Here is a 20,474-nt window from a genome sequence, read left to right as displayed (position 1 = left end):
GTAGGTGGGAGATGATCACCAGCCTTAGCAAGTCTGAAGAGCATCCTATAGGAACTATTGAGAGAATTCACACCCGCCTTGAGGAAACAATTAGTGTCATGTGGACAGACCTTAAGACAATTAGTGCCATGTCGACAGACCTTATACTTTCTGTCCAATTGAAAAAACCCTACCCCCTCGATGACTGCCAGACACATTCACAGAGATCCAAAGAAAAATTGCACTGGACATACTTTACATTCATAAAATGCGATCTACGAAATTGTCCTCTTCCTTTACATGTCCACTTATGAGCATTCTGTTAGTAAAAATTAGAGGAGATGCATCTCAAGGTAGAGACACTAATGTAAATCTTAGTAATGTAGCATCTCATAAGGTGGCTCTCTGAGACAAAAAAATTTAAGGAGATGCATCTCAAGGTAGAGACACTGGCTACCCAAAGTGAAACAGCTCTCAATGAGGTAAGAAGAGAACAAAACTGTGCAATCCAAAGAGACCTGATTTGGCAGCTATAATTCATCGTGCTCCATCATGACATGCTCATCTGCATTAGTGAACAACAACCATTATGTCAATAACGTCCAGCTAATGTTTTACTGTAGAAGCTAGAATAGAAGTGCTCAGAATTTTGTCCGTGGGCCCTTCCTCGAATAACCATTGTACCACACTGCTACCCAGCAGGGACATGCTCGAACCCCAACACCTAAAGATAATATGTATGTGTATATGCGTGACTGTGGGCTTGCGCGTACACGTGAAATATGTGCGCGTGCGTGTATAACATATATATAAATATAATTATATAATATTACACACACATACGCAATATATATATATATATATATATATATATATATATACTATGTGTATAGATCTCTCTCTCTCTCTCATATATATATATATATATATAGAGAGAGAGAGAGAGAGACAGAGATCTACATGTACATATAGACACACACACACTCTATATATATATATATATATATATATTTTATGCGTACATACATGCATGCATGTCATACATACATACATATATACACACACGTGCACTCGTTTGTATGTATGACATAAATGTTAAGAACTGAAGTTGCAAAATTGGTTATAATCTAGTCCTACAGCCCACCTGCTGGACTATCTTTGAATAAGATCCTGATTTCTCGTTTGGCTGTTCCTGGAGAATCAGAACCATGAACACAGTTTTGTGTTGTATTGGACCCAAACATTGCTCTTATGCTGCAGCAAGTTATCAAATACTGAGCCCTCTTGAGTTGAAGTTATATACCATGATCACTGATGTGACGAAAGCAAAACTACAACTGCAGACTTTTTAACTAGCACCTGTGTGGTTGCTCCCTTTGTGCCCTCTCAGGATCAGTTGGTCCAATCAAGGCTCGCCATTTCGCTACTGCATTCTCATCCTCTAGCACCATGGCTACCACAGAACCACTGCAGTCCAATCTCAAGGAGTCATTTACTGCAACAAATGAAGCAGTTTAAAATTGAACTCTAAAACTGCAATCTGACATATTATGAGGACACCATGTGAGTTACCAACTACATGTAAAATTTGCAGAGGGGTCAGCATACAAGGTCTTCAGCACACCACACGTTTCCCTTATCCACAAGTAATCAAGATTCAGCCCAGCAAACCGAAAACAGCCATAAACTCACATCAAACTCCCATGTCAGCTGTTCGTAAAGCTGCACCAGCTAACCATGCAGAGCAACTGTCTCTTGCCATGACCTACACGCTATCTATAGAGCAATTCCGGCTGTATAGCTGTGCTGCCTGATATGGTCATACAATAGCATCTGTACAGCCTCTCATTGATGCAAGAGATGGGGACTACAAAGCTGGTCACTAGAGAGCAAAGGGATGCCCCTGCTTTTTGATGAGATTAGTGCACGTGGGCTGGCCACTCTTTTGTACCCAAAAAACTCAGCTAAAAAGCATGAAAAGAGCCATATGCTTTGCCTTGATTGTCTTGCAAATTGGAATCAAATGCACTTGCTTGCTAAATCTATTAATAATAATCCAAATAACATCATTGCCATAATGAGTCTTCAGCAAATCCATGATAAAGTACATTGCAATGCTTTTCCAGAATCAGAAAAGGTTGCGATAATCCTGCAGCCTTATATATACCATACATGAGTTTTTGATAGCAAGCATTCTCAAACATACTTGTGCAACTAGGGCCAAAAGAAACACTGTCACAAAATTCCTTACAACTTCTATTTTTCTACTGTTCATGTGTGGCATGTGGAGCCTGACATGACATACATGTATGGCTGGTGTAACCTGACATGGTGTGTCTGTGTGGCATATGGAGCCCGACATTACAAAACATGCATGGCTGGTGTAGCCTGACATGATAGTACATGTGTGGCTTGTGGGGCCTGACATGGTGTACATGTACGGCTCATGGAGTCTAACATGATGTAATTCTCTGGGACTAGCTATCTTGGAGATCTTTTGTATTTATGTTCTAGGAAGGTTCCGGAAGGATCATGAGCCCTGGACATTTTTATCGGATACAACTGAGCTTCCAGTCTAGCTGCACTCATGTGTGTGCATGACTTTGATTTTATTTTTGGATGACTTGTATTGTTTGCCTGGACAATGCTTGAGATTTCTACCTGCGTTGTCCATGGGGCCGGGGACGCCTGGGCACCCTGTGGACGTGTATGTGCACACCTGCTTGGGACTGACAGGTGGTCTACATGTGTTTTGCAGGTGGTAAGTGTACCCAAAAACCCAATTTACAGCTTTATGGTTTCATATACTAATAATTATGGGTGCAGATTCACACATGCTTATAAGTGGCCGGACAACTTATAAGGTATTCACACTGGGCAGGATTATTTTAATACATGTGGCAACCATAAGGTGGGAACCGGGCTAGATTTGAACCAACTAATGGTAGGCACCCCCTTCTGGACCAGAAAAGCACACGTGTAGGCTATTTTCAACTGAAGCCATATTATGGGGTGCCTACCAACTAATGGTAGGCACCCCCTTCTGGACCAGAAAAGCACACGTGTAGGCTATTTTCAACTGAAGCCATATTATGGGAGAAAAACTCCAATTCTGAGGTAGGTGCCTGCTTTTCCTAGTGCATGGGAGCTGGTCAACTGCTTCTACAGACTGTTTACAGCCTTCTACCGCGAAAAAAACCTAACACGTGCATGGGAGGTGCTGGCCGACCCCTTCTGCATGTTCTCCACTGCTGGCTGGCTGATTTACAGCTTGAACAGAAGCTAGACAGATCATAAAAAAACAAAGAGGAAGAGCTGGTCGAGTGCATCTGGACAGTTTTCCTTTGGATCGGGGGCTTGCAGGCTTGTGTACTACTGCTGGTTGCATTCCTTCTGTGGCTACTGAGGGCTGATCGACTATTGTAAACAACCCCTCATGGCTGGTCGACTTGTCCTATGAGCCATATAGGAGAAAGGTGAAGATACACAGTTGTTCTCGGCTGATGCGGGAGTGCTATGGGTTGTCCATAGTTGTCCTGCATGTACTTGACGCCGGAAGTGCCTTCTTGTGTTGAGAACTTGTCAACAAAATTCCGCATATGTTTTTGTTTTGCTTTCATATTGTACTAGAAGAGAAAAGTGCTAGCCAGTGGAGAATCCCTGGGCACTCGTGAGGTTGTATTTAACACAAGATGAAGGTGAATCCGTTTCCTCTTATGTTTCAAAGTTTTGGCGGATTCTTCTCAAAGTCACACCTTTCATGACGATTAGTGAGGATGAGAAGAAAAGAAAGTTTGAGTCAGGGCTGCAACGAATCATTCAAAAGAGCCTTGCAGTGTATCCCCCCACAACACCTTACATGAGCTGATATACTCGGCCACTATTTTTGAGGAGTTGCATGGTATGGGAGCGTCAAAAAGACAAGAATTTAGCTCATACAAGGGAAAATTTAGAGCTAGAAATGAGCAGAAAAGGGTGGACAGCCACCTAAGTTTATGCCCAATGAGTCCAAGGATGCAAAAGGGGGCTCAGAAAAGAAGCGGGGGGGTAAAAAGAATGATTCTAAGCTGTCCAGACAGCATATTTTTGATTGCATAAGAGAGGAAAAGTGCTTCACATGTGGGAGCAAAGATCACGTGAAAGCTCAATGCCCCCAAAATCTCAAAAAGAATAATGTGCAGGATGCCAAACCGAGTATAAATGTTATACCCGATGTTCAGGGTAACACTACAAAACAATAGAATCTTATGCAAAGCTTGGGGCAAGTTAAAGAACCAAACAGCTTTATTCCTTCTTGATAATGCCTCAACAGATAACTTCATATCCATACAGATGGTTGTTGCTCTTGGGTTAAAGCTCGAGGAATTGGGCATAGACTTTCATGCAGATGCTACCTTTGAGGGCAAGGAAGTTAAGGTCACTCCCATCATTGGGAAGCTTCGCATACAGATACAGGGATATTTGGATCGTGAAGACTTCCTCGTGGCACAACTTACAGGATGTGATGTGATACTTGGGATGCCTTGGCATTATCGTTTGGATCCCAAGATTTTGCACAAAGAAAAGAAAGTTAAGTTTACTCGTAGGGGTAGGGAAGTTTGTATTGATGCGAATACTACTGGGAGTACCATACTCGTTGTAAGCCATATATCTATTTCAAAGGCAATAAAGACATCAGCTTGTTCTTACTTGGTCTTTGTACGTGATAATGTTGAGCATGATGTTGTAACTCTCGTAGATCAAGATAAGATTGATTTCTTAAGTGAATATGCTGATTGTTTTGCTGATTCACTACCAGGACAATTACCCCCAAAGAGGCCAGAGGATTATTGTATTGACATAATCCCTGGAAGCTCTCCTCCTAACCCACCTTCTTATAGAATGAGTGCTGCTCAACAGGAGGAAATCATGACTCAAGTAAATGGTCTGCTTGAGAAGGAGTTGATAAGGTCAAGTTCTTCACCGTATTGTTCTCCAATTTTACTTGTGCAAAAAAAGGATGGGACATACAGAATGTGTGTTGATTATAGGGCCCTCACAACAAGATTACTATCGAGAACAGGTTTCCGATTCCTCGAATCGATGATATTCTTAATAAACTTGAGGGAGCTGCTTGTTTCAGTCGCATTGATCTTAAGAGTGGTTACCATCAGATTCGAGTGGTACCTCAAGATGTGCATAAAACAACTTTTCGAACATCATTTGGACTATATGAGTATTTGGTTGTGCCATTTGGACTTACAAATGCTCCCACCACTTTCAGTAGAATGATGGACAAAATTTTTAGACCTCATCGCAAGTTCACAGGAACTTTCTTTGATGATATTATCATTTTTTCAAAGAGTGAGACTGAACATAAAGAGCATCTTGCCATTGTTTTTGAAGAGCTAAGGAAACATAAACTTTTCATCAATGGAAAGAAGAGTGAATTCTTCTTGTCAAAAATTCACTATTTAGGACATATTGTCTCCAAAGATGGAGTACGTATGGATCCCGCAAAGATTCAAGCCATCAAGGATTGGCCAGAACTGCAAAATGTGCATCAAGTTAGGAGCTTTATTGGTTTATGCTCTTATTATCGTCGATTTATTCGACACTTTGCTTTCTTAACTTCGCCGTTACGTGATCTAACGAAGAAGAAAGTAGCATTCCGTTGGTCGGATCCCGAAAAGACAGCTTTTCAAAAGTTGAAGGATGCCATTATATCAAGGCTAGTTCTTATTATTCCAGATTTGCATAGATCTTTTGTGGTCGAGTGTGATGGATGTGGAGATTGTTTGGGAGCTGTTTTCAACCAGGGGGGACATGTAATGGCTTTTGGAAGCCGCCGCCTGCAACATGTGGAATTGTATTTGCAGGTTTATGAGAAAGCGTTGTTAGCCTTTATTCATGAATCATGCACTTCAAACACGGAAGCATTATCTTTTGGGGGCTGAATTTATAGTAAAAACAGATCACTAAAGTTTACGGCACTTTCTTACACAACCTAAACTCTCGAAAAAAGCATCTGAGGTGGGCAAACTTCTTGTCCATGTTCCATTTTTTAGATTTTGCATATCCCGAGAAAAAAGGATTTGGTGGCGGATCCTTTGTCACACAGGCCTCAAGTGCATGCCGTAACTACCACCTATCATCAGGACTTATCAGGGATGCTAGATATGTATGCTTTGGACACAGATTTTCACCTTATTTGGGCTGATTTGAATCATGGTACTACTATTCCATCTTATTCGATTAGAGATGGGTTTTTGATGATGCAAAATCGTATTTGTGTAGTGCCTGAATTACGCCAAAAGGTTATGAAAGAGTGTCATGCTCCGCCATATGCTATATTTGCTGAAACCGGCACATGGAAATGATGCTATATGGACTATTATAGATTGTTTTAGCAAACAGGTACACTTTATTCCTATGAGGAAAACAATCAAGCCAGAGCACATGGCAAAGTTGTTCTTAGCTCAGATTTTCAAATATCATGGCATGCCCAAGTCTATTATGGGAGATAGAGATCCTCGGACTACCAGTTTAATTTGACGGGCATTGTTTGATAATATGGACACAAAGCTGAGTTTTTCATCAACCTATCATCCTCAAACGGATGGTCCGAGTGAAATTGCAAATTCAGCTCTACTTGACTTGCTCAAGTGTTATGTATCAAAGCAGAAGTCAGATTGGGAAAATTATTTGCCATTGGTTGAGTTTGCATACAATAACACGGTACATTCTTCAACAAATAAGGCTCCGTTTGAGATAGTCTATGGCAAGGTGGTGCTTCCACCTATCTTACAATTTGGATACTACTTTTGCACAGGTTCGGACAGCCATAGAAAGATCTCAAGCTAAGCAGAAAAAGGCAGCTAACAAACACATGCGAGAGGTGGTTTTCAAGGAAGGTGATTGGGTGTTACTTAAGTTTGAGAAAGCACGTCTTCGGAAGCGGCCAGGTAAAGAAGGCCGGTTTCCTAAGCTTTCAAACAGGTATTACAGGCAATTCCAAATCTTGCAGAAAATAAATGAAGTGGCATATAGATTGGTATTGCCCAATCACTGGAAAATACACAATGCCTTTCATGTCAATTTATTGAGGTCTTATGTGGGACCACCTCCTATGGAACCAATTTTGGAAGATCCACCAGAAGTGGATGAACTTGAGGAGGTATTGCAACCTAAGCTAGTGCGCAAGTATCTTGTGAAGTTTAAAAACTATTCACCTATGGATGCAAAATGGATAGACGAGAATTATTTTACGGATTATTCGGAGCTTCTGAAGGCCTACTTCGAAGCTTTTCAATTGCGGTCAATTGCTTAGAAGCCGGGGGGGGTGTCACAAAATTCCTTACAGCTTCTATTTTTCTATCGTTCATGTGTGGCATGTGGATCCTGACATGACATACATGTATGGCTGGTGTAGCCTGACATGGTGTGTCTGTGTGGCATATGGAGCCTGACATGGCAGTACATGTATGGCTGGTGTAGCCTGACATGATAGTATATGTGTGGCTTATGGGACTTGACATGGTGTACATGTATGGCTCATGGAGTCTGACATAATGTAATTCTCTGCGACTAGCTATCTTGGAGATCTTTTGTATTTATGTTCTAGGAAGGTTCCGGAAGGATCATGAGCCCTGGACATTGTTATCAGATACAACTGAGCTTCCAGTCTAGCTGCACTCATGTGTGTGCATGACTTTGATTTTATCTTTGGATGACTTGTATTGTTTGCCTGGATAATGCTTGAGATTTCTGCCTGCGTTGTCCATGGGGCCGGGGATGCATGGGCACCCTGTGGACGTCTATGTGCACACCTGTTTGGGACTGACAAGTGGTCTACATGTGTTTTGCAAGTGGTAACTGTACCCAAAAACCCAATTTACAGCTTTATGGTTTCATATACTAATAATTATGGGTGCAGGTTCGCACACACTTATAAGTGGCCGGACAACTTATAAGGTATTCACATTGGCAGGACTATTTTAATACATGTGGCAGCCATAAGGTGGGCACCGGGCTAGATTTGAACCAACTCATGGTAGGTGCCCCCTTCTGGACCAGAAAAGCACACGTGTAGGCTATTTTCAGCAGGAAGACATATTATGGGAGAAAAACTCCAGTTTTGGGGTAGGCGCCTGCTTTTCCTGGTGCATAGGAGCTGGTCGACTGCTTCTACAAGCTGTTTACAACCTTCTACTGCGAAAAAAACCTAACAGGTGCATGGGAGGTGCTGGCTGACCCCTTCTACATGTTCTCCACTGCTGGCCAGCTGATTTACAGCTTGAACAGAGGCTGGACAGATCATAAAAAAACAAAGAGGAAGAGCTGGTCGAGTGCATCTGGACAGCTTTCCTTCGGACCGGGGGCTTGCAGGCTTGTGTACTGCTGCTGGTTGCATTCCTTCTATGGCTACTGAGGACTGATCGACTATTGTAAACAGCCCCTCATGGCTGGTCGACTTGTCCTGTGAGCCACACAAGAGGAAGATGAAGATACAGGGTTGTTCCGGGTTGATGCGAGAGTGCTATGGGCTGTCCATAGTTGTCCTGCATGTGCTTGACGCCGGAAGTGCCTTCTTGTGTTGAGAATTGTCAACAAAATTCTGCATATGTTTTTGTTTTGCTTTCATATTGTACTGGAAGAGATAGGTGCTAGCCAGTGGAGAATCCTTGGGCACTCGTGAAGTTGTATTTGGAAGCAGACTCCTTTTTGGTAATCTAACCATGAGAGAGGGGGGGGGGGGGGGGTGTCAGCCCATCTTCTGGCCCCTAGTGTGGTGTACTGTGTAGATTTGTCATCTCTTTTTGTCTAGCATGCTCATATGTATTTTCAGTTTTCATGATTGATAAGATTTTCCGTGTACAGTTGCCCTTCCGTTTACAAAGACCATTCAATCGCCTCACAGTTCAAGGAATACCTCTATGCCTTATCATGAAAAATGCATGGTATTCATCCTTGTTGTAGGGAAGCTAAAACATGTGCAAAGTCCTATTCCGTATGATAAGAATATTTTGTTTTGCAACGTCTTAGTGATGGACAACATATATGTACGATACATGCGGTCCTAATGGAATATGAAAAGGCTGCAGTAATTTTCAATCTATGTATATCATACTTGTGTTTCCAATATCAAGCGTTCTCAAACATACTTATGCAACTAGGGTCAAAAGAAATATCGTTCAATTGCCTTCACAGTTGAATGAATACCTCTATGCAATACCATCAAAGAGTGCATAGCATTCATCCACAACCTTTGCCTTATGTGTGGCAGTCACACATAGCCAATTTCTCATCATAAGAGATCCATCTCTAATCAAATAGAGAAGATCTACAACTCCTTGTTGTAGGGCAACCCAAACATGCACAAAGTCCTATTCCGTATGATATAACATTTTTTTCTGCTTAAGTCTTAGTGATGGACTACATATATATGCGACACATGCAGTCTTTGAGATAAAGCACTAAGGACTGCAATTTCCCGTATGTATAAAACAACTAGAAACGGAAAAAATCATCCATCGCATATGCTTATCTCATGCATCCAATACTCTTCTTCACTCTTCGAGTAAAACCAAGATATCATCAAAGAAAGTGTCCACAAATTTCATATGCTCTCGAAAAATATGGTCCATCGTGCTGTTGAAAGTAGTCGAGGCATTGGTTTAATCCAAATGCAACCACCAATAACTCATTCAACCCAAAGGTCGTCAAAGAAAAAAAAACTTGAAGATCTCTTGTCGTGCTACCCAAATTTAAAAATACCCACTCTTCAAATCAGATCCATTTGGTACTTTGCAGCCAAGGACCCCCTAGACTCGAGGTGCGAGCTGAAATCCAGGCCAAGAGAAAGTCCTTCCAAGGCTCACCACCAGGAAGAGTCCTCTAACAATCAGCTTGCCCAGCAGGGAACGGCTCTGAATAGCAAGGTCAATGATGCCTAGCCCCCCTCTACGTCGTGGCTGAACGATCACTCTCCATGCCACCTAGGCCCTGGCAAGCCTCCCGTCACTACCGGCCCATAAGAAGTTCCGGATCAACCACTGTACCTAGCCAATACATGCCCGAGATAAGGCCCGGCACGAAGTGATGTACCACATGGTAGCAAGAAGAACCCGGTTCGCCGCCACCACTCTACCAACTAGGGAGAGTCTCACAGAACTCCAGTATAAAAGCTTCTTCCGAATACTCAGAAGAAGAGGGGGGAGCTACTGCTCAGGAGAGATATCAATGCCCACTTGGCATCCAAGATAGCGAACTGGAGTGCCCCTCGGGATCCACTGGAAAGCCTCAATTGGGCGCCAAGTCGAGGCAAGTGCAAAGCCTACCCAAAAACCACACGACTTGTGCTAGTTGATCTGTGCTCCTAATGCGCGACAAAAGATCTCCATCACCTCCGCGAATCTCTGGAGATTCCCTACATCTCTTGAAAGATAAGCTGTTGTGTCATCTGCAAACTCTGTGTCAAGCAACTCCTCCTGAGTGCGGAGGGGGAGACGCAATCCTTGAAGCCCGATCTCCTGAGCTGAGAGAAAACTACTCATGGCCTTGGCAACGAATAGGAAGAGGTAAGGTGTCAAAGGACAACCCTGCCGTACCACGCAGGAAAGGGCGAATCTGCCGTCATGGGCTCCCTAAATGAGAACTTGGCTGTGCGAGGCTCAGTAAAGTCCTGAAACCCCACGAATCCACTCCACGAGGAATCCCACCCGACTCATCGTGCCCTCCAGAATGCTCCAATCCACCCTATCATAAGCTTTCTCAAAGTCGAGGAGTAGCACTATGAGATCTTGCTACTGCATCCTAGCTAAAGAGTCGCCTCCCAGAAGGTGAAGATGTTGTCCAGAATGCTATGATCTTGAACAAAACCTGTCAGAGTGTCGTGGATCAAGTCAGGGAGGAAAGGCTAAAGTCTCCGGCCAATGGCCTTTGCCAAGATTTTGTAGGCAGTCCCTACAAGGGTGATGGGTCTCCACTACCGGATCTCCAATCTGTCACCACCCTCCTTAGGAATCAAGTGTATCAGACCCTTAGAAAGCCTCTCTGGCATGGCTCCTATGATCATAATCTCATTGAAGGCTGCTCGAAGGCCGCCTTCCATGAGATCCCAGTGTCGAAACTGGAAGCCCATCCGCCCCCGGGCATTTTCCCCCGGGAAGAGTAGTCAATGTCCCTGCCAGCTCCTCTGCAGTGAAGGGAGTCAATAATAAGGACCGAAGAGCGAGGGGAACCACCTCTATCGTGTGCCGCCAGACCCTCACGCGCATCCACCACCTGCGAGGATAATGGGGCACCCGTGAGGACAGATCAGAAAAAATCACTGGCGATGGCTCAAATTGGGGGGGGGGGAGGGGGGGGCGAGGTCGGAAACAATGTCTCCAGACCACAAGAAGCACGTGCTCCTGGGGCTGTGCCCAAACTCTGGAAGATGCCAAGGATCCTATCCCTCGAGTGCCAGGATCAATACTCCGCTCCTGTGACTGTGGCTGTGCCTCCTCCGAGTCTGTCCTCTGCTGCCTCTATCATGTTGAAGTCTCCCCTCATGCACCAAAAGTCAGCCTGAGGAAGGGCTTGATAGATTGTGCTCCAAAATATGGCTCTACATGCTTCGGGTTCGGGGTATAGACATTGAGGAAGCCCACGCAATCCTCTCCAATTGCAACGGTGAACCACTTTGCTCGCCCAGAGACAATGATACATGAGCTTGTCATTGCCGGTAAGCATTGACAGAGATGCAAACTCTTCCCTGCATCCCCGAGGGGCCAAAAGAAGGGGACCAAAAAGTGTGGCTCCTGCCTAGTAAAATCTTCCTGCAATAGCAGGTACCCCCTCGGAGAGATGGTGCTCCTCGAGGAAGAGAATGTCAATGGATCCCCCAACTGTAGCTTTGTGAAGCTCGCCTTTGAGGACGCCTCATCTCTAAAAGCACTGAGGCCCCCTAAATCCTGAATGTTCCATGAGGCTATCCGTATATCAATCTCTATGGGAAGCGGAACTATTGAAATTTCTCTCCACTCGAAGAGTCTTGGATGTGGGTTTAAATGAGGAATAATCACTATCAGTCCTGGGAGGTAGGCGCTCCAAGTGGGCGCGGATCCTGTCCTCCATGTGTCGCCACTCTGTCCGAGCGTGAGAGTAAGCATACTCCAAACTCCATTGATCACAATGGAGGTATCTGTAAGAGGGGGAAAGTGGTACTGCGACAAAGATATGCAAGAACACAAAGAGAAACACCTCCAAGATGGAGGCCACCACCTCCCCGTCCTGGTCACTGTGGCCTGAGCCTCTAAGCTCCATTCTAGCCAAGGGCCAGAGATGGGTGAGTACATCGTGTTAGAAATATAAGCCCAACTTGTCCCTTAGCCATAAAACAAATGTGCATAGGATGAAATATTATCCTAAGCTAAAATCAAAGTGTGTAGCATCACTCCACATGTCCATCCACATGTCAAGGGGCATCCCTACATCAAAGGAGTCATGGAGCATCTTTAGGAGAAGCATCTAGCTCATCTACATCATCAGTGATGTCATCCAGGATTGGATCCAAAGGCTATATAAAGCCCATGTAGCACTGCAGTTATTTTTCATATTATGAATGGCTCAAATCTCTTCCCACCTTGATTTCTTTCATGGTATCAGAGCCAATTATGTTCCCAACGCCTTCATTAAGTTAATTTATTAGTTACTTAGCATATTAATTAAGTTATTAATCACCCACCATTAGTGGAGCCAAAATAGGCTTTTCCAAAACAGCACCTACGTATATTGGAGAGCTTCCATTGCCTTCTACAAGCAAAATCGTGGCGCATTTTCTTCACAAGAAATCTCCCTTTACTCAGGGCGCAGGTCGCCATCGCTTCAATTGATCGATTTCATTGTTGTACGACCCGGCACGGTTGTTTCCCCCAATTCGTCATCGTTTCTGAGTAGGCGGTTGCTGCAGAGCCTTGTTCTCTCTCCACAAAAGGAATTGCATCAATTCCTCTCAGCCACAAGTGCGCCCCAAGGTGCTCTAGCTTCCCCTAAAAGAGCCTGCCAAATGTTGTAGCCAATCTCCAATGCCAAGCTGATTTGCAGAGGGGGGTTCTACTGTAGATTTTCTACGTAAGCATTTTAATGCTTGGTGGTAATGATCTTGCTTAATCCTTTTTTAATGATCATAATAATTTTATCTCATGCACTAAAGGCTTTGATTAAGCATTATCACATCTCTATCCACATAGATAATATATGTGTATGTGGTTATAAAGCTTGAATGCCACCTCTTGTAAAGGGATTATAGACACTGCCCCGAGTCTATCTTCTCAATGGGGTAAGACCTCCCTATCTATGGCATCCACATCAATCATGGCTTCTAATTCTAAGTGTCCAAATAAGTTGAAAGGAGTCTTTTCTATCAAAGCATTTCTCGACATAGATACATGGAGGGAAGGAGATGGTGGGGTCTAGGATGGATGGTACCCATATCCAGAGGGTAGAGGGTTAGGTGTCACTCTCATAGTCACAGGGGACGGCGGGGACGGTGCCTAGGAACGCGGGGACGCCGACACGGGACGACGCAGGGACGGGGACGGACGAGGACGGACGGACGTCCCCTGACTGGCGTTTCAAACAGGGGACGGCGCAGGGGACGGCGCAGGGACGGGGGGCGGTTGTCAGGGACGGCCTGTGCGGGGACGGCAGATAGCCGTTGCGCCTCCCGTTTCTAGCCGTTGCGCCCGTTTCTGGCCGTTGCGCCTGCGTGCCGCGTGCCTGCCCCACTGTAGCCGTTTATGGCTGTTGGGCTTGGGCTCTACTAGCCGTTTATGGCTGTTGGGCCTTGGCCCTCTCTCTCTCTTGCCTATCTATATAAGAGCCCACCTCTACAAGGCTACAAGCTGCCACACACAAGTTCATTGCTCATTGCTCAAGCTTCTTGAATCTTCTCAAGTTCTCTCGAGTCTCTTCCAGCTTCCAAGTTCCAAGCTCTAGGGCCTAGGCTCTCGGCTCTCTCTCTCTCTCTCTCTCTCTCTCTCATTCCTCAAGGCTCTCTCTCTCTCTCTCTCTCTCTCTCTCTCTCTCCTCAAGGCTCAAGAGTCAAGCGGCAAGCCATCTTCAACCATGGCATCCTCCTCACGTGCCGGGGCTTCTCGTAGAAGGACAACGGGATGGACATGGTGGGAGGAGGTAAACTACACCACATCCGTTCATGGAGGCGGTTCTCGGCCATGGGTATGCAAGCTTTGCCCGTACCGGCGAACGGGTGGCGCCGACAAAGTGCGAGCCCACCTCTTGCATGAGAGTGGGCATGAGGTGAGGTTTTGCACGAATGTCACGCCCGAGAAGAGACGGGAACTTCTTGACAAGCTTAGCGTCTACGAAGCGGTCGAAGCGACAAGAAGGACACCACGAGTCGCCGTGGATCCCGCGACGATGGGGAGAGGAACTCAAGCCTCTACCATGGAGTCATGTGGTGGATCGGGATCATGCACACCATCACCTTCGCCATCAAGTCGGAATGTTACTCCATCCACGACACCGGCACCCTCCATCTCCACGGCCTCTCAATCATTACGTGGCCCACGGCGACAATCTACACTTGGGGAGAATTGGAACCCCAAGTTGAAGGAGGAGGTGGATATGGCGGTGGCCCGCTTCTTCTTCCACGACCACATTGCCTTTCAAGCGGCTAGGTAAGTGCAATCGATCATTGCCAATTCATCATTCATGTTTTCATCATCCTAGTCTCCTTCTCATTAGTAAATTACTTTCTTGAATAGGTCGGAATACTTCAAGGTAATGGTTAAGAAGATTGGGGAGTATGGCTCAACCTATACGCCCCCCTCATCCGAGAGCTTGCGCACTACATTGCTCGACAAGGAGAAGCGCATTGTAGAGCAAGCGGCCGACAACACAAAGCGGCAATGGGAGAGGAACGGAGTATCCCTCATTGTGGATGGATGGAGTGACACCCGCAAGAGGAGTATTCACGGCATGGTTGCATATTCCCGTGGAGAGATGTACTTCATCTCATCTCATGATGCATCCGGCACTGGGAAGAGCGCGGATGTGCTTGCGGCGGAGTGGGCTACCACCATGGAGATCGTTGGCCCCGAGCATGTAGTGGGCTTTGTTGCGGATGGGGAGCCTTCCAATAGGGCGGCGGGAGCTATTCTCCAAGGTATGTATGGACATGTCACGGTGTCCTTTTGTATGGCTCATTGCCTAAACAACCTCCTCAAGGACATCGGGGCATTACCATGGATCAGCCCGCTCATTGAGGAGGCCAACACCATGGTCTCCTTTGTCCTCAACCACCAAAGACTTCGGCATGAGTTCAACAAGAGGTCCTGTCTCTCTCTTCTCAAATATTCCGACACCCGGTTCGCCTACAACTTTCTCATGTTGGGCCGGTTGAAGGATTGTAGTGGTGCTTTGAGGGGGCTTTTCCTTAGCGACAAGTTTGTCGCCATGCAAGAGTCCCATACAAACACTGGCCAAGAGTGTAGGCTACGGGCGGATGACGCCTCTTGGTGGGAGCGTGTGAAGACCACAGATGCTATGGTGAGGCCCATAGTCCACCTGTTGAGGATTGTAGACGCTATGCAGCCATGCATAGGCAAGGTCTACGAGGCCATGGATCGCATGATAGAGAAGTTGAAAGACTTCGTGCCTGACGAAGACAGATACGAGGAGATCCATGCCTTGTGCTAGGAAGGTGGAATTCCTACTACTCTCCATTGCATGCAGCAGCTTTATGTGGTGGACCCAGAATTCCAAGGCAACAAGCAGGAGAGCGACCGGGAGGTGAGCGCTGGATGGAGGATCATCTTGGATCGTCTTGTGCCTGATGCATCGGTTAGGCATAAGATCAGGGACCAGCTTTCGATGTACAGGTCGTTTCATGGCTCCTATGGCTGTCATGATGCACAGGTTGACCGCTCCAAAGTTGGTGCTGCTCTATGGTGGGAGGACTTTGGTTCAGATGGACCGGAGCTGCAGCAACTTGCCATCCGCATACTTAGCCAGGCCGTCAGCTCCTCTTGCTTGGAGCAACTTTGGAGTACCTGCAGCCACATTGCCTCTAGGAAGAGGAACCGACTCGGGGTAGAGCGTGCCAATGACCTTGTCTTCGTCAGCGCGAACTTGCGAATGGAGTGGGAGATGAGTCAACAAGAAGAGCAACGGGAGGATGAGGTGCAGGAGCAGCATGCCAGTGAGGATGAGACTGAGGATGAGCTTGATGCTTCTTTGGCAGCCGCACAAGCTACCCATGACCATGAGGCGAGCACTTCACGTGGATGATCATTCATGGATCATGATTCATGGGCCTTACTACTTAGCTCTAGCCTCTAGCCTCTAGTCTTCAGCACTTTTTTGTCATTGACTCATTTGAGTCCGTCCTTGTATTTTGCCTCCTTAAGGCTCCTGAGTCCTGACTCTTGAGTCATGACTCATTTTGTATCTACTTAATTATTAATATGACTCAAAATCTTAGCATTTTAGTGTAAATTTGTGCTCATTTTGATGTGCTTCCAAAGTAGAATAAGTGCAGAGTAGAAAATTTTAAAAAAAAGTATTTTTTGAGTGCCGTTCCCTCCCCCGTCCCCGTTCCCTACTTATGGCCGTCCCCCGTCCCGTCCCCGTCCCCGTCCCCCGTCACCGTCCCCCGTCCCTTGTGACTATGGTCACTCTAGAATAACCACTAATACCCGGCACAGGTGAAGGACCTGGCGAGGATACTCCATAAGATGGGATATAAGGCTAGGCACTCGACATAGGAGGAATGCCTGGCTGAGGCACAAATCCTTGGATAGGCACATAAGCTGGGACGGTCGGGTGTAGTGCCTGTGATGGGTTGGTAAACTACCTGATACCCCGGAATGCTGGGTGGAGACACAATGTCGGTGGGCATAGTGCCGAGAGATCCTTATGTTAGGTAAAACCCATACGCAAGTCCCTGTGGAGGTGCGGCCGGTAATGGTTGCATACCAACGCCAGCAAGAAGAAACATGGGTTGGGTGGAAGGATTTTGTGCTTGAGGTAGTGCAATATTCCAAAACACATTAGGAGCAGAAATAGAAGATGAACCAAAAGAGAAAACACTATTATCTTCTTGTACACCAATAGTCTGAGAGCGTATGTTGCTCCTAGGACCTAGACCCTCCTCTATTCAAGTTCACATCTCTCCAGGGATCATGGGTAGTAGCCGATACTATATGTTGAATCTGTCTGCAGCAGTGGTGGACACCCAGGTAGTGTTAGACACATAAGCACTCAATGGTACATACGAACCTAACACGGTCTCCAATCCAATTGATGAGGATGGTGTTAGAAGTCATCTCCTGTCTTTATGAAGACACCAGGACCTTTGTTGTGGGTGTGCCCGCCCTTTATTGTTCTCATTTTTCCTCACTCCCCGTATTTTTCCCCCATTTTTTCCCATTTTTCTGTGGCTTGGGTGGCAGCCCTGTGGTGGCAGGAGGACACTTGTCTTGGCCGACTATACCTTCAGTACCGGACTTCAAAGCTGCGTATTCATCTCCGCTACGTATTCTAACATGGTATCATCTCCGCTGTGTATTCTAACATGGTATCAGAGCCCTAGGCTCTTGATAGTTCTTGGGATTTGTGTGAGCAAGAGGGGGACTGTTGTGTTGCTGATTGGTGGACTGTTAGGGACTGTTTGGGAAGAAGAGAAGCAAGAGGACGGTGGGCTATTTGCTGGATAGCCACTTGCAGGTTAAGTTCTTCTTTGTTCCCACCCAACCACCCTTTTTCAGAGTACATCCCCGCAATGGCAGATTTGTTAGAGATGGCTAAGAGGCATGTGAAGATCCCTACACTCCCCACGTTCCCGGTGGACCGTCAGTTGGACGGGAACAACTATGGCATATGGAAGGTTATGATGGAATCTGTTCTGGAGTCTTACAACCTTGTTGATTTCAATCCTTGTTGGGGTTCCACGGCCGCAAGTAGAGGAAGGGGAGTTACCATCGATTCGTAAGGACCGGGAAGCACAGGCACAGTTGTGGGATCGTGTCAACGCCACGGTCCATTCATTTATCTTCCTCAATTGAGACTAGAAACCAACCACACAAGCAAGACAAAAAAAACTTTCTTTTTTCTGGTTTTCCGACTGAATCTTCACACTTGAAGAAGCCTCTTATACCAACGTAACACGCGGAAGCTCGGTAGAAGAATCGATAACTTCAATGTTCAAAATTATGCAATTGTTCGCGAGGACGAAGATAACGCATAACATAGAGAGAGATGTGCAAAAATAGAAAGAGAGAGAGGAAGAGCTGGACACAGTATTGGGTCCCGAATACCCTCTGTAGAGCCCCCACCATGAATGGTGTATTTGCTTTATTAGAATGATGTACAATAAGCAAATCTATAGGTATGAAGATCTATTCTTGACGTGCACTTTTCACCTTGGCTGTAGCACTCTCCTTGGATGTTCTGACCCTTGGACTGCAACAACCCTTTCTGAATTATGAGATGAGTGAACGGATTTATGCTCTACCTATTTATAGGTCCTGAACATGCTGGTTGACTGGCCCAAACAGGGGTCGGCATCTCCACGACCTGGTCCTTAAGCACATAAATGATGCACTTTTCATACTCTAGGTTGGCTGGCCCTTATGTGCATGCTTCCTAGCTGTTGTCTACACCTGCACCAACTGCCAGGTAGCCTCTATGCTTGGCCGCCTGGCTGGGCAAGGCCCCTAGAGTTTGTCGACTGCCTGGCCAAGCCCCTTGGGCTAGCCAACAGCCTGCCTACCCCTTCATTGGACTGGTGGGCAAAGCCTTGGGCCTTCTTGGCCCTTCTTGGGTGGCCTAAAGCCTACCCAATGCCCACTGAAGAGCTTGACTCTCTCTTCTAGGGTAGGATGTAGTCCTAAGGGCTAGACCCCTTCTACATGCAACCTACATGCTTTTCCTACGTATGCCTAGAATTTGGTTGCAAACCAAACACTCAGGACACCTGACATCATTCCATAGGGAGACCCACACTACAGACTGGCATTGCTACATATGCAGGACAATGCAATGCATAGGACGCTTAGAGTGGAACCCTGGCTGACTCGTCCCGGACTAGGCTCACATGGGACCAGTTTCCACTCTAGGTCCTGCACCTTCAGTTTACATATGTCCACTTGGCATCCAAGTGCGAGATGCACGTGACATAACATCTGCAACAGTAACATTAGCCTTGCAAAGAGCATAACAAATTTGCTTAAACAATCAACGATTATCAAACATTGCATGCAAATTCATCACAAAATCCATAGATATACCTTGGAAAGATCCTTCGAGAATTGGTAATGGTTGTAACAAACCTGCTTTCTTCCCATGCGACACTTTCACCTTTTGACAAATCGAACAATGTTGCACATAAGTGAACACATCCCGCCTCATTCTGGGCCGATTACATTTCTATGCTTCGAGCAGTTGAGCATTTGATAGAGCACCCAAAATGAAAGAGCCTAAGGTTGAGCTGAAGCTATGACCATTCTTGAGTGCAGTCTATGAATGCAATATATTGGTTTACAAGTTCTATGAATTGCCAAGCCGCATTGTGTGATAACTGCTTACTCGTTGAAGTGATGCAGTAACGATTTACTTCTTGAAGTGATGCAGAAACACATTCATAACCATGGTATTATCGGTAAACTAGGAAGCAATTCTGGAGCAATTATGCTTCTTTACTGGCATGAAGATATGGCAAGGAAAACCTGGTCATAAAGTCGATAAGATCGCCAAAGAAAGTCTTTTCGAAGTGCTCAGAGTAGAAAGCTTCTGCGGTCTTCACGTCTAGCTGTAGTGTCTTCTCTTCAGCGATGTCGAAGCCCGAAGATCGGATGATGGTCTTGATGGCCTCGGTGTGGTTGGCTCTCACTCCATCGGGTTTCACCATGGCCAGTGTTCTTTCCTTGGCAGCAACCCCTGCTACTATTACTTCTACTGCACAGACACCTTCACAACATCAACACGAACAGAAGCACCTCTCTGTGCTAGCAAGCGAATGGGCAAAGCCGCGCTTACCGATGAGGAACAGTGTCGCGAACACACGGGCCATTGAGGTCACGCCGTTACACACACACAGTTCAAACTAGCTAGTACTCAAAAGGCTGTAGTGCTAGGCTTCTTGGGTTGGAGCTTAGTTTCAAAAGGAACAGTGTCGCGAACACACGGGCCATTGAGGTCACGCCGTTACACACACACAGTTCAAACTAGCTAGTACTCAAAAGGCTGTAGTGCTAGGCTTCTTGGGTTGGAGCTTAGTTTCAAACAAAATTTCTTTAAGTATAGTTGTTGAATATACATTTGTTTGCATGTGTTTATTTTGGACTTGTGAATTTCTTACTTTCTTTTTCATCTTGCCTTTTGCTTTTCAACATTTGTGTGGACTGCAAAAAACCGCAATGTGAGAAGAAATCAGATCGCCTTGTGTAGATAAATGTTACTCTTTTTCCCCCACACCAATGGTTAGTTTCATTGTGTGAGGTGTTGCAAGA

General features: G+C 45.8%; 1 protein-coding gene across 2 annotated transcripts; it reads right to left on the bottom strand.

The window, feature by feature from the left end:
* Positions 1 to 202: 202 nt before the first annotated feature.
* On the bottom strand, positions 203 to 20,145 carry LOC147610413 (putative nucleoside diphosphate kinase 5). 2 transcript variants are annotated; one of them, XM_086786363.1, is made up of 5 exons: positions 20,002 to 20,145; positions 19,692 to 19,920; positions 1,339 to 1,446; positions 1,124 to 1,233; positions 203 to 544 (listed from the first exon to the last, which is right to left on the bottom strand). In XM_086786363.1, exons 1-5 carry the CDS (start codon positions 20,033 to 20,035, stop codon positions 510 to 512), a joined length of 516 nt encoding a protein of 171 aa, XP_086642489.1. In that variant the 5' UTR covers positions 20,036 to 20,145; the 3' UTR covers positions 203 to 509. The 2 variants fall into 2 exon arrangements, with proteins under 2 accessions (XP_086642489.1, XP_086642490.1); XM_086786364.1 differs by having other exon boundaries at positions 19,692 to 19,917; positions 20,002 to 20,118.
* Between the last annotated feature and the right edge of the window lie 329 nt (positions 20,146 to 20,474).

Source organism: Cibotium barometz, chromosome 49, assembly GCF_041138505.1.
Source record: "Cibotium barometz isolate CiBa-2024 chromosome 49, ASM4113850v1, whole genome shotgun sequence".
NCBI classification, from domain to species: Eukaryota; Viridiplantae; Streptophyta; class Polypodiopsida; order Cyatheales; family Cibotiaceae; genus Cibotium; species Cibotium barometz.
The sequence above is the reverse complement of the archived record's forward strand: the minus strand, read 5'-3'. Positions and strand labels throughout refer to the sequence as shown.